Raw genomic sequence first — 15554 nt, forward strand, 5'->3', positions numbered from 1 at the left:
ATGCCTGTGGGGGCCCAGAAGCCTCCTGACAACTAACAGACACCAGTAATAGAAGTGGCACATTGTAGATGGGGCCCCAGATACAGATTTTGCACTGGGGCCACGGAGCTTCTAGTTACACCTTACATATGCATCTGTAATAGAAGCCTCCGGGTGCCTCCCTATAAAATCGGAGCACACTGAAGTGCAGTAAGGACCCACAGCAGTGTATGAGCACCATATTACGGATCCGTATGTGCGGGGGGGGGTTACCTAGAGAGGAAGGGGCCCATATACTGATCTTGTATCAGCATTCCCTGCGCAAATGCTGGTACCAGGAGCAGATGCCATAGGTCCCACGTGATCCTATGATGTTGCACAAAGCTTCTCTGTGTGACATATTCACATTAATATAAAACCGTATAATGTACGCAGCACAGTGGTGAAGGACTTTCCGGATACACACCTATCTCATGAAGCTGACACCAGCGCTGTTGCCATAGGCGTGTAAACATGAATAATACAGCAGGGTCATCACTAGGAGTATGACAGCCAAAACGTGACACGTCAGATCAGGCGTACCCGGAAATTCCTGAGCCTGAGGTGGAACATGACGGCAAGAGGTGGCGCTGATATTCGCCAAGATTTAAAGCATTTAGAATTAATGGTCCCAGTATGACCACTGTTACTGCCTGCACCCAGCTTTCCCAATCCCCTGAATGGCAAACCTGGAGAATTAGACCGTATTCACACAACCATATTTTTGGTCTGCATCTGATCCGCATTATTTGCGGATTGGATGCAGACCCATTCATCTCATTGCGTCTGCAAAAAATGCGGACAGAACACCGCGTGCATTCCGTATCCCTATGTCTGTTCCGCAGCCCAGGGAAAAAAAGATAGACCATGTCCGATTCTTGTCTGCCATTGTTACAAAGGGTAGATCGCAAAATACATACGGTCATGTGAATACACCCGTAGGGCTCATGAACATGACTGTTTTTTGTCCGCATCTGATTCGCATTTTTTGAGGATCAGATGCACACCCATTCACTTCAATGGGGGCCGCAATATATGCATACAGCACGCCGTGTGCTATCCGTATGTCCGTTCCGCAGCCCCGCCAAAAAATAAAACATGTCCATATTTTGGACAAGGATAGGACAGTTCTATAGAGGGCAGGATGTTCCATTCCACAAAATATGGAACGCGCACGGCTGGTATCCGTGTTTTGCGTAACGGCAATTTCCGGGCCAAAAAACTGTCAATAGCCGTGTGCATGAGTCCTTAGCAGGTAGAACAGTTCACAATTAGGGCTTGTGCACACGTCCGTTGGTGTTTTTGTGGTCTTTGCGCATAACGGACAAGAATAGGACACGGTCTGATTTTTTACAGGGCCTAAGGGTGCATTCACACAACCGTCTGTATTTTGCGGTCCGCAAAATGTGGATCTGCAAAAAATACGGGTGAAGTCTGTGTTGCATCCGTTTTTTTTAGCAGACCCTTTTAACACAGCCTATTCTTGACTTCAAAACAGACAAGAATAGGACAAGTTCCATCTTTTTTTATCGGGGCCACATCTTTTGCAGCCCCATTTGAAGTGAACGGGTCCACGTCCAACCTGCAAAAAAAGCAGACAAAAACATTGGTCGTGTGCATGAGCTCTTAGGCTAGGGACTGGGAAAGCTGAGTAAGCCTTGTGAGAAGGATAATGGCGGCCATATTGGTTGTCTCTCATCTTTCCTAGTTCCCTGAATGGCAAATCTGTCCCGACAAAGTAGAACAAGGAGATCAATCCATAATGAAGCAGATCCGCGATACTTGAGATTAAAGGGAGCAGCTGTCTACACCCAGCCAGGCCGTGTCCACCCATGGTAGTTGCATGGACGTTGCCATCATGCAAACTAAGGGAATGCTTGTGGCCCCAGAAATCAGGGGGCCCCTGATGGCTACAACCGGTTGGCTGAAAGGGGCGAACATTCAGCTGTACAGGGAGGCTTCTGTACTACTGTAGAGCAGTAGCCAAGGTTCCCAGGCTGTGCTGCCAAATTGGCCAACGGGTGGCAGAGCTTAGCAGCAAGGGGCCCCTGACAACCCTGTTGACTTTATATGGTCACCCAGCTTTCCCAGGAACTGATAGAACGCTGAAACCTCTGAAGGCATGTGTTTGCATCATCAATATTGAGAACCCGTCCCTGCTACGTAATATGAGGAATTCCGGATCAGGGATGACGTCTGCTACCTGTATAACTGGGTTACAACGTGCTCCATTCCTTGTACGTGAGTCACAGCGTTTAATACCACACTTTTCAGTACTGTCAGTGTCCTGGGGACTACAACCAAGGACGTACAGATGAAGCAGAGCTCAGATTGTCACATGTGCTCCTGCACAGTACTGCAGGTAGACTAGCTGTATTGTCTTCTGCAGTGTTCCCCAACCTGTGACGTTCTAGCTGTTGCAAAACTACAATTCCCATCATGCTGTAGCCGGTTCTGATGTTTTCTGGGTCTCTAATTCCTGACACGGGAAAAACGTACTCCTCAACCAATCACTAGCCATACTGGTGACCCACCTCAGTCAGTCATTGGCTGAGGGGTCACCTTTCTGCGTCAAGAGGCCAGCGGGTGACCTGGTGTCAGAATGGGAGCAATGGGGGATTGCGTGAGGTGCATGAATATTCCGTAATATTTGTATTATTTATTATTTTATTTATTTATATTTTATTGATAATAATAAAAGTAATAATAGCACTATTGTATAAATATTAATAATTATGTTTTTACATACATTATAATTGTATTCATATTAATAATATCAATATATTTTCAATTCATATTATTAATGTTTTTATTATTTATTAATTATTAATATTCCTTTATGTTTTTAAAACCAGTCTGACCCTTTTTCATAAAAAAAATAATAAATGTTGGCCAGACAAGCACTTTCATAAGGCTTTATTGAGAATTCTGTTGAGACATTTCTTAACTGGCTGACAACCAATGTGACCACGCTTGAATTCTCGCAGAAGTTGTCACCTAACTTTGCATATTGATTAGGTGAAAATAATTTTTAACAACGTGACAGAAGCGGAGTAAGAAGAGTCATGGAGAAAAAAAAAGAGTGCGGAGACCGTGTCGGATTACTGCAGTATCCAAGTGAACTGGAGCTGAGCTGCAGTACCCTGACACGGCCACTACACTTTGAATGGAGCTGTTCTTCCGACTCTGTTCTCAGCGGTAGATCTAGCGCCGCTCAGCAGGGGGGTCGGGGAGTCGAACCTCCACCGATCTGATATAGATTACCTATCCTGTGTTGAGGTTATCAATATTATTAGACTGGAAAACAAAGGCTATGTACACCTTTGGAGACAATTTTTTTTATGATTACATTTTACTCATATTTTCATTTGGCCTTTATTAAAAATATTAAGCCATTCTGTCACAAAAAGGTTAACTGTGTGACTGGTACTTTCCATTCAGAATGCATTAGGGCAAAACTGATACGTTTTGGACCGCTTGTGAGAGCCCTGAACGGATCTCACAAACGGAAAACCAAAAGGCGAGTGTGAAAGTAGACTAAACACTTATTTTAGCCACATTCTTATCAGTAAGATAAGAACTGAGCTATAGTTAGTGTTTATAATGTCAGAGAGCAGAGATAAGGAGTCCTTTTGCTCCTCAGATGACGGAAAAGACAGAAAATCCACAGACAGATAGTAGAGCATCTCAGCTCTGTATAGAAAAAATGATTCCATATTGTTAATAATTATTTTTAGCTCAAAAAAAGTACAATGCAATAATAAATAAAAAAAATTGCACCCAAAGGTGTGCATAGCCTTTAAGTTTTAAAGACATTGGCCTTGGGGGAGAACCCACACTGTAGTTAACGCATGCTTCTAAAAATTAAGGGTTAACTGGCAAAACACTCAATAACCCAAACTGAGGGTAGCTCAGCGCCCATGGATCCATTGCTGGAGAGGGCGCACACTTCCTTAGTCATTGACATTACTTCTTAAAGGGGTTGTACCATAATAAAGGTGATAAGTGTCTGATCATTGGGGATCACTGACACCCCTATGATGATGGGAACAGGGGTCCTGAGTCTCCTGTATGAATGGAGAGAATGTCTAGTCACTCCATTGACTCTCTATAGAACTGTTGGAGAAAGATGAGTACAGCACTTGGCAATCTCCAGCAGTCCTGCTCCATTCATACAAGGAGACACAAGGGCCCTTGTTCTCATGGGGGTCCTGGTGGTCACCCCCCCCCCCCCTCCCCACTGCATATTCTCTGTATAAACTTGTTACACATCCATATGCCCCTTTTAAAGGGAACCTGTCACCAGGATTTCGTGCATAGAGCTGAGGACATGGGCTGCTAGATGGCCGCTAGCACATCTGCAATACCCAGTCCCCATAGCCCTCTGTGCTTTTATTGTGTTAAAAAACCGTTTTGATCCATATGCAAATGAACCTGATATGAGTCCTGTGTCCGGAGATCAGTCCAATTTTCTGAGCCCAGCACCGCCCCGCGTCCTCCGAATCTCCTCCTTGCTGGCTGACGTCACAGAGCTGGAGCGTCGAAATCTCGCGATGCGCGAGCTAGCGCATGCGCAATGTCGGCATCATGTTCATTCCCTGTGCTGGCATCAGCACAGGGAACGAACTACGCATGCGCTAGCTCGCGCATCGCGAGATTTCGGCGCTCCAGCTCTGTGACGTCAGCCAGCAAGGAGGAGATTCGGAGGACGCGGGGCGGTGCTGCGGACACAGGACTCATATCAGGTTCATTTGCATATGGATCAAAACGTTTTTTTAACACAATAAAAGCACAGAGAGCTATGGGGACTGGGTATTGCAGATGTGCTAGCGGCCATCTAGCAGCCAATGTCCCCAGCTCTATGCGCAAAATCATGGTGACAGGTTCCCTTTAAAATGGGTTGTACAGGGTTAGAAAAACACATCTGCTTTTAACTCAATAGAGCTGAGCTGCAATACCAGACACAACCCATAGACAGGTGTGGCGCTGTTTTTGTAAGAAAGCAGCCATATTTATCTAATCCCAAGCATTCCTCAGAACAGGTCATGTGGTTATATCCGAATCCCTCAGTAGTGCAGCCTCAGGCTTTGAGCCTCTAAAGTTAATCAGTCAGAGCTCAGCATAGCAGATGGCAGGTCAAAGGGCTAGAAGATCTCCTGCCAGGTCTCTATGCCATTGGCTCCTTGTATTTTACAGGGATCTATTGGTTTTCCACTCCAGGTTTCTGTCGTGGCTGTGGAGTGCTTCTGCTATAGGTGGGGACGTGCAGCATATTCACGAGCTGAGGGTTCCAGTGCCCTACGGCGCTGATTGTCAGCCTTCTCCCTATTAATGCGCATAGGAAGGGAGCTGTCAATGCATCTCTGCATAAGAAAATAGAGTTAGTGGTCAGGACTTTCGGAAAGTTAGAGTTGTCACCCAGCTTTCCCAGAAACAGACATCACTGTGAAATGAGTGAACTGACTTAAATTTACTGGGGATTTTTTTAAATTTTATTTTAGAGGGAAAGTCTGGATCAAAAACTAAACTACCATTTTGTGCACACAGTACTTATTCATACTTCATGTGTCTCCATGGTAACAGACTACAAACAAACGTTGTGTAGTCTGATCCTTCAGGCATGTCTTGCTCTTTTCCATTTGACTCCTGCTTCTTCCTCACCTACGGGGGGTAGGTTACCCAGGTTGATGGGGTTCTCGTTAGTCAGTCCCACGCTGATCAGATTTAGGGCATATTGATATGGCAAAAATGACTTGCATGTATGAAGTAGTGCAGCATAATCCTGCTGGTGAGTGCACTGAATGTACTGAGTGCCTCCATGACAATGTGTTTTTCGGTTCTGCGGATGTCCTAGTTCCTGTTTTGGATCCAGATGACTAACAGCAAGGTGCAAATGTCAAAAGACAGATAGCACTGGTTATATCCAAATCCTGCTTCAGGGGCATAATAACTATACGGGGGGAGGGAAATTTCAGTTGCACACGGTCCTGGAACAAGTTACTTACAGGGTGCTGCCACTTTAAACAGAATATGATAGAACAAATTTGCATAAGTATGTTACAAATTTACAGTCTGTGTTATAGGCCAGAGCTGCATTCACTGCTATGTAGGCTTCAGAGCTGAAATCTCCCCGGATCAATATCTGTATATAACTTTCAGTAGTGGTTATCATTATGGGACTGACACTGTACAATAATCTAAGGGGAAACGACATACTGTTACGGATATGATTAACTACAAGCTTGTTGACTGTTTCCATTGACAACCACTAGTAGAATAATTAATGCAGCTCAAAAACTGTAATACAGCTCGTAAGTTAGGATCGGTAGAAGAAAGGTAACGGAATATATATATATATATATATATATATATATATATATATATATAGGGCCGGCTCCAGGTTCATGTGGGCCCTTGGGCGATAAAATCCCAGTGGGTCCCCAGAGCCATTTTTTTACATTTATATGTCCCCCTGTGGCTCCCACACGGTATAATGACCCCCTATACAGTATAATGACAACTAGTGGCCCTTCACACAGCATAATGAGCCCCCCAATGCCCCCCCCCCCACACAGTATAATGACCCCCAATGCCCCCCCACACAGTATAATGACCCCCAGTGGCCCCACACACAATATAATGACCCCACAGTGGTCCTCTATTCAGAATAATGACCCCCAGTGGCCCCCACTGTATGGTACTGTATGAATGGGGGCTCTGGGGGTCATTATACTGAATGGAGGGTCATTGGGGATAATTATACTAAATGGGGGGCACTGGGGGTCATTATACTGTGTAAGGAGCCCTCACAGTGTAATGACACCCCCCCCCCCCCCCTCCCAGTGACCCACCTCACATACCTATCATTGCTGGAGCGGAGGGGAGCCGGCGGTCCTGTCATTCACTAACCGTAGCTCATCTCCCTGCGCTCCTTTTTTCCTCAGGCCCGCTGCAGCAGTCTGACGTCACCGCTGGGCCGGGCCTGGAGGAGAGAAGGAGCTGTGCAGGGATGTAGCTAGAACTGACTGGGCCCCACAACAGATTTTAGTACACCCCCCAGTGGGTTCACATCACGCTTTTCCTATCGGTTTGATGTATACAAATGTGCTGCACTCAAGGTTTTTGTATCCTGAAGAGTCCAGTAAAAAACGCATACGTTAACGTATATGTTTTTTTACAATGGAACTGTATAGTGAACGGCCGCCACTGTACGGCATCAGTCTGAGGCATTTTTGGTATACATTAAATAGATGGCAAAAATGTGATGTGAACCCAGTAGTGTCAGAATAAGCACTAGTACACAGCAGAGCGGAGAGGGGAGACCGCCATGTACTGACACAGCGCTACTTGGTCCTGGTGGTCAGGGGTGAGGACTGTGCTTCCCAAGGATCATTTATCTATTGGGAAATACCGGGCACAGTATAATACACTAAAATCTATATACTACAAAGATATTAGCCCTACCCTGGAATAATAATACAATTAGGGGGTCATTTATTAAATAGAAATACGTCTATATTATATTTCTGACACAGATTGTGATGCAAAGGTCCTTAGCATCACAATCTGCAACTGTTCCCCACTCATGCCAGGTCTAAAAGGTGGCGTGGACAGGGAAGGGGATACAGTTATGGCCATACAGTTATTGGATACAACCGCCACACAGTGACCGGATAGCACCACCATACAGTGACCGGATAACACCGTCATACAGTGACTGGATAACACCTCTGTACAGTGACCGGATAACACCGCCATACAGTGACCGGATAACACCTCTGTACAGTGACCAGATAGCACCGCCATACAGTGACCGGATGAAAGGGTATAAGGGGGCACAATACAGGGAATGACTAGGGACACTGTACAGGGTGTGGTAAGAGGGCACAATGCAGGGTATAAGGGGGCACAGTACGGGGTGGGGGGCACGGTCACATGACCCTGTGATGTTAGAAGGTTCTTATGGTGAATGCGGTTCAGACGCCACCATAATGAGAGGCAGAGGAGTGAGACTGGGGCCCTGGGCCTTGGATGGACAGGAGGGGTGGACACAGCAAGTAGGTGGAAGGGGCTCTGAGGGGGATTCATACAAGAAGTAAGGGGCAGGAGGTCTGTGCAGGGCAGCACTAGGAGATAGGAGGGTGGAACAGGAGCTCTAGATACATGGGGGAGGAAATGAGACAGCAGGGGCTTCATGAGGATGAGATAGGACAGGATATGGGGGGCAGGTGTCATGGAGGCAAACTGCTTTATGAGGCAGTAAAACAAACAAATAGCATGAAGCTGCTGGTGTACAGCATCCAGCAGCAACTCGAAGAGTTCAGCCTGCCCACCCTCCTGTCCAACAGAGAAGAGACAGTCACAGTGCAGACTCAGAATCAGAGGGCCCACCAGAGGGGTACTGCGTAAGTGAAATGACAGCAGTGTAATTGATGGAAGTGCTCATAGCAGGAGCAGTGGGCCCCGGCACTTGCCCGGGTATGCCGGGTGCTGACACCGGCCCTGTGTATATGTATGTATATACTGTATATATATATATATATATATATACAAATATACTCTATGTTTTAAATGTTATATACAGTATGCATATACTGGTGATCGCTGGTGGACAGACCCTTCAGAGTGACAATCCTCCTTTCACCACCACTGTAGTTTTATACGTTTTTGCGCTGTTTTCAGTTACTTTCTCGCTTGTGAATGTGTATTGTCAGTCTAATTATGGCTTCGTGCCTACGTATGTCCATGTGTCAGCCGCTGTATTATTGTTACTGTCTCTGCCTCAGGGCCAGCGTGTTCTTATTAATCGGAGGGTTGGTGGCAATTGGTTTGAAGGGCGAGTTGAAGGCTCCAGGCGACTTGGCATATTTCCTGCAACTTATGTGCAGGTCACAGATGGTCTTGTGCAGGCCAGGAAGGTGGACACCATAATAAAGCGAGCTCCAGATACTAACTCTGTAGAGCAGGTCAGTACTAACAACGACTTATTCCTATATATATCTGTCACTGATGATTTCATGAGGAAAACAACACAGCTCACACGATACAACCCTGGCTCTGCTCTATATGCTCTGCTCCCTCAGTCCGCTATATAGTCTTTTCTCAGGGCTTTGTTCTGCAAGATCATATCAGGCCTCCTGAAATCTCAGCTTATTGAGGAGGACACTACACAGTCATCTGGTTAAAAATTCACTTTTCCTTGCAGGTCAATGTTTCTCATGTCCAAAATCTGCTGCATGACTCTACATGGTCCAGGCCAAGACTGTACTCTACGTTTTCTAGCAGAATTGTCCTAGATCTTCTGTTCCCTGAATCTGTGCCACATGCCACATCTGCTGTATATCTCTGCTCCACATGCCCTTCCTCTTGTCTCTGCTCTACATGTTCTGTCCTTAGGCTGTGCTGTACATGCTCTATCTCCTGTCTCTGCTCTACATGTTCTTTCCTTAATCTGTGCTGTACATATGCAATGAGCAGGACCGTGGTACGGTTACACGGACGCCAAATTATGCAGTGGGTCCGGATATGGGTATAGTTAATCGTTTTTGTTTGTGACGCCAATTGCAGCGTGCGCAGGGTACAGTCTCAGGGCCCTTTAAGGTGTTGCAACTCACGTACCAGGTGAGGAATGCCAGAGTAGGGTAATGTCTCTGTGTAGCAGTCAGGGGCGTAACTAGAAGTGACTGGGCCCCACAGCAAATATTTGTAAGGGCCCACCCAGCGCGCTTCGCACCTCCCTCCTCCTGTGTAAACCCCACTCCTTTGGCACAGTGTAGCGGTATACTGTATATTGTGGGGCACAGTATAGGCTATATGTGTATAACATAAACATATTTAATATGAAAACTTACAATTACTTGGCTTGGTCCTTAGGGATCTCGGACGCCACTTCCACACTTTGGCCGGGGGCTCGGCGGAGCTGATGTTGTGCTTTATCCTAATGAGAAAGATTTCATAATAAGGATTTGGAGAAGGGGCAGAGGGGTCACAGAGCAGGGAGAGGCTGGTGCTGCTACTAGGGGGTCATACCATGGGGGAGTAATAAAGCCCACCATAATGCCCCCCCAGTATAAATAATTCTCCTTATAATGTGCAAAGATACGCCCATTGTAATGCCCCCAGTTGAGCTAATGTCCCCACAGTGCCCCCATAGTGCCCCCATAATGTCCCAGTATAAAATACCCCTATATAGTGCCCCCAGTAAATTCCCCCATAGTGCTCCTCTCCCCCCTTCCTGCTAGTGCCTCCATAATGTACCAGTATAAAATGCCCCATATATAGTGCCCCAGTAGATGCCCCTCAGTGTCCGGCCTCTGATAGGCTGCCGGCCTAGTGACCCCCATAATGCCCCCCAATAATGTGCCAGTAAGTGTCCCCATAGACACCCTCCAACCTGTGCCAGTATCAAGTGCCTCTCTCCTCCCCCCACATGTCCCAGTATCATAGTGCTATCTCCCCCCCCCCAATGTGCCAGTATCAAGTGCCTCTCTCCTTCCCACCCCCATGTGCCAGTATCAAGTGCCTCTCTCTTCCCCCCCATGTCCCAGTATCATAGTGCCATCTCCCCTCCAAAAAAGTGGCAGTATCAAGTGCCTCTCCCCCCCATGTGCCAGTATCATAGTGCCAAACCCACCCATGTGCCAGTATCAAGTGCCAACCCCCCCCCACGTGCCAGTATCAAGTGCCTCTCTCCTCCCCCCCATGTGCCAGTATCAAGTGCCTCTCTCTCCCCCCCATGTCCCAGTATCATAGTGCCATCTCCCCCCCCAAAAAAGTGGCAGTATAAAGTGCCTCTCTCCCCCCCATGTACCAGTATCATAGTGCCAAACCACCCTCCCACGTGCCAGTATCAAGTGCCAAACCCCCCTCCCACGTGCCAGTATCAAGTGCCTCTCTCCTCCCCCCCATGTCCCAGTATCATAGTGCCATCTCCCCCCCCAAAAAAAGTGACAGTATCAAGTGCCTCTCCCCCCCATGTGCCAGTATCAGGTGCCAACCCCTCTCCCCCCCATGTGCCAATATCAAGTGCCTGTCTCCCCCCCCATGTGCCAGTATCAGGTGCCAACCCCCCTCCCCCCCATGTTCCGGTATCAGGTGCCAACCCCCCCCATGTGCCAGTATCAGGTGCCAACCCCCCTCCCCCCCATGTGCCAGTATCAGGTGCCAACCCCCCTCCCCCCATGTGCCAGTATCAAGTGCCTCCCACTCCCCCCATGGCAGTAACAGTCGGGTATTAAAAAAAAAAAAATAAACACTTCACTTACCTCCATGTCAGCGATACGATGCAGCCTCTTCCTGTGTCCCGCCCTGTATGTCCATATATGGAGTCAGTGCTTGTATTTAAGCAAAGTTTCTGCTGGGATTCGAACCCACGACCTTCTGTATCAGAGGCAAAGCACTTAACCACACAGCCATAAGAGCTACCTTGCCAATGACTGAAAAAATATGAGACTTCTACTGTTATAGCTGGCTAAGTGTACATCTATACACATGACAGCTGCCCCAACACACCCAGCACTGCTATATCTCTATATGACAGCTGTCCCAGCACACTCAGCTCTGCTATATCTCTATATATGATAGCTGCCCCAGCACACCCAGCTCTGCTACATCTAATACACATGACAGCTGCACCAGCACACTCAGCTCTACTATATCTCTATATATGACAGCTGCCCCAGCACACCCAGCTCTGCTACACCTATATATCTCTAAGTATTGCTATACAGTAGATAGATATATAGAGATATAGCAAAGCTGAGTGTGTATAGGGGCAGCTGTCATGTGCATAGATGTAGCAGAGCTGGGTGTGTTTGGGCAGCTGTCATGTGTATAGATGTAGCAGAGCTGGGTTTGCTAGGGCAGCTGTCATATATAGAGATATAGTAGAGCTGAGTGTGCTGGTGCAGCTGTCATGTGTATTAGATGTAGCAGAGCTGGGTGTGCTGGGGCAGCTATCATATATAGAGATATAGCAGTGCTGGGTGTGTTGGGGCAGCTGTCATGTGTATAGATGTACACTTAGCCAGCTACAACAGTAGAAGTCTCATATTTTTTTTCAATCAGTGGCAATGCAGCCCTTATGGCTGTGTGGGTAAATGCTTTGCCTCTGATACATGAAGGTTGTGGGTTCAAATCCCAGACACATCAGGAGACAGTAAGATTAAGATCACATTAGCGAGGGGGCCTGGTCTGCCGCCGCTGCTGCTGTGAAGGGCCCCTGAACAACAAGAATCGATCATATTTAACTAACTTGAAAATAAAATGTCACACACGCTGCCGGGGCGCCGGGCCCCGAAGCAGCCGCTTCCCCGGTAGTTACGCCACTGGTAGCAGTAGTAATAGTGTCAATGGTGTCTCCTACCTTGGTACGGCTGGACTCCTGGATCCTGGCTCACTTGCAATAAATGAGTGTGTTGCTAGTAGGAGTAATTGAGGAACTTGGTAGTAATGAATGAGATCCAGACTTGAAATATAATTCAACTTGTCTTTACTGGAGGCAGCATTAATCCATATGAGTTACAGCAATAGGTCCCAGCAGGTATTGGCAATGTATGGCAGGGATCAATATCTCTTCTGCTCCTATCATGTGCCTGGAGAATATGGCAGGAATCTATATCTTCTGCTCTGTCTATCTTCTGCTGTGTTGGGGACTGACTAGCTGAGGAGGAACTTGGCTTCTCCTGGTCTCTGGATAGTTACTCACAGTTAGCTCACAGGGAATGGTTCGTCCTGGAGATCTGGAGGTGCTACTTGCTTGTCACCAGTTGAGGCTGAACGGCTCAGACTGGGATGAAGATCTTTGGTCTCAACCGAGACAAGATCCTGGTTTGGGATCCCTATTTCCGGGAGCTCCTACTTGCACAGCCTTCCCCTAGCAGGGGTGGCTGGCACACAAACTCTAACTTCCTTTCCTCCCCATGAGGCAGGACATGGGCGAGCCCACTCTGCTCAAAGAGGGGGGAGCTAAACTGGAATGTACTATTCCAGTCTAGATATGCTAAACTGACCTAAGACCTTGCTAAACATTGCTGCCACCTGCTGGTGTACATGGAAATTACAGCAAATACATGTAACCAGCTTTCAATATGCACATTTGTGAGGAATATTACATAAAATCACATTAGATGACAAGGCACATGTTACCAACAAATAGTAGCGGGAAAAAGAGTTTAGTAACATAACTCTGGGATGTTACACATACTCCATCCCGTCTCTGCTCTACATCTTCTGCACCCTGTCTCTGCTGTACATGTTCTGTCCTTAGGCTATGCTGTACACGCTCTGCCCCGTCTCTGCTCTACATGCTCCATCACCTGTCTCTGCTCCACATGCCCTTCCTCCTGTCTCTGCTGTACATGTTCTGTCCTTAGGCTGTTCTGTACATGCTCTATCCCCTCTCTCTGCTCTACATGCTCCATCCCCTCTCTCTGCTCCACATGCTCTGCTCCCTGTCTCTGCTCTACAAGTTCTGTCCTTAAACAGTGCTGTACATGCAGTATCTCTGTGTCTGCTCTACATACTCTATCCCCTGTCTCTGCTCTACATCTTCTCTCCTTAAACAGTGCTGTACGTGCTCTATTCCATGTCTCTGCTTCATATGTTCTGTCCTTAGGCTGTGCAGTACATGCTCTATCCCCTGTCTATGCTCTACATGCTCTATCTCCTATCTCTGCACTACATGTTCTTTCCTTAGGCTGTGTTGTACATACTCTATCCCCGTCTCTGCTCTACATGCTCTGCTCCCTGTCTCTGCTCTACACGTTCTGCCCTAAGGCTGTGCTGTACATGCTGTATCTCTGTTTCTGCTCTACATGTTCTATCCCCTGTCTCTGCTCTACATGTTCTCTCCTTAAACAGTGCTATACATGCTGTATCCTCTGTCTCTGTTCTACATGTTCTAACCCTGTCTCTGCTTCACATGTTCTTTCCTTATACAGGGCTGTACATGCTGTATCCCTGTTTCCTCTCTACATGTTCTACACCTTGTCTCTGCTTCACATGTTCTTCCCTTAGGCCTCTTTCACACAGGCAGGTGCGTTGCTGGAAAATGCGCAATTTTTTCCCCGCGAGTGCAAAGCGTTTTAATGCGGTTTGCATGCACGTGAGAAAAATCGGCATGTTTGGTACCCAGACCCAAACCCGGACTTCTTCACAGAAGTTCGGGTTTGGGTTAGGTGTTGTGTAGATTTTATTATTTTCCCTTATAACATGTTTATAAGGGAAAATAATAGCATTCTTAATACAGAATGCATAGTAAATTAGGGATGGAGGGGTTAAAAAAAAAAATTAAACTCACCTCATCCACTTGTTCGCGCAGCCCGGCTTGTCTTCTTTCTACTTCTTTGATAACCTGGGAGGAAAAGGACCTTTTGGTGACGTCACTGCGCTCATCACATGGTCCTGCTTCACTTGTTCTTTCCTTAGCCTCTGCTGTACATCCTCTGTCTCCAGTCTCTGCTCTACATGCTGTGCCCCTGACTCTGCATTACATGTTCTGTCCTTAGGCTGTGCTGTACATGCTCTATCCCTGTCTCTGCTCGACATGCTCTAGCCTCTGTCTCTGTTCTACATGTTCTGCACCCTATCTCTGCTTCACTTGTACTTTTCTTAGCCTCTGCTGTACATCCTCTGTCTCCAGTCTCTTCTCTACATGCTGTGCCCCTGACTCTGCATGACATGTTCTGTCCTTAGGCTGTGCTGTACATGCTCTATCCCTGTCTCTGCTCGACATGCTCTAGCCTCTGTTCTACATGTTCTGCACCCTATATCTGCTTCACTTGTACTTTCCTTAGCCTCTGCTGTACATCTCTGTCTCCAGTCTCTGCTCTACATGCTGTGCCCGACTGTGATATCTAGTTATTGACACTCTGCCTCCTATCTGTTGCAGGTCTCTAGTGCTCTAACACTAAAAGAAAGACCATGCACTGTGCAGGCCCCTGCATCCAACCGGCTTCAGGAGCTGAAAGGAACCCTGTAAGTTCTCTGTGGAATTGGGGATATGACGCATGGAATGGTCACCTTATGATGTAAAATTCACATCTGGAACATAACCTGTTGTAAAAGATATCTCCCATGTGCATGGTGAACGTTACCTCATCTGTCAATGTAGTTATTTCCAAGCCAGGGTGTAGCTATAGCAGAAGCAGAGCTAGCATTCGCACCAGGATCTTGGAGCCTAAGGAGGCCTAATAAGGGGCCAATAAGACCTCCATATTATAATTGCCACTTGGTACATAAAAGCCCTGTTAATTATTTTGCATTGGGACCCAACAGCTTTAAAGGGGGTCTGCACTTTGTTTTAACTGATGATCTATCCTCTGGATAGATCATCAGCTTCTGATCGGCGGGGGTCCGACAACCGGGACCCCCGCCGATCAGCTTTTTGAGAAGGCAGCGGCGCTGGCAGTAGTGCCGCGGCCTTCTCGCTGTTTACCGCAGGCCCAGTGACGTCACGACTAGTATCAACTAGCGTGGGCGGGGCTAAGCTCCATTCAAGTGAACAGAGCTTAGCCCCGCCCATGCTAGTTGATACA

The 15554-nt window shown here is 47.1% G+C and overlaps 1 protein-coding gene across 4 annotated transcripts in view; it reads left to right on the forward strand.

Annotated features, from left to right (window-relative positions):
* The window catches only part of SORBS3 (sorbin and SH3 domain containing 3), a 57354-nt gene that overhangs the window by 36591 nt on the left and 5209 nt on the right, over positions 1–15554 (forward strand). For 3 of the 4 annotated variants that reach the window (XM_040414784.1, XM_040414782.1, XM_040414783.1), the window contains exons 12-13: positions 8805–8984; positions 14909–14994. In XM_040414784.1, the coding sequence (XP_040270718.1) occupies positions 8805–8984; positions 14909–14994 (266 nt within the window). The remainder of the gene's footprint in view (positions 1–8804; positions 8985–14908; positions 14995–15554) is intronic. The other variant, XM_040414785.1, reaches the window with a different exon arrangement.

The sequence above is a fragment of the Bufo bufo genome, chromosome 1 (assembly GCF_905171765.1).
Source record: "Bufo bufo chromosome 1, aBufBuf1.1, whole genome shotgun sequence".
NCBI classification, from domain to species: Eukaryota; Metazoa; Chordata; class Amphibia; order Anura; family Bufonidae; genus Bufo; species Bufo bufo.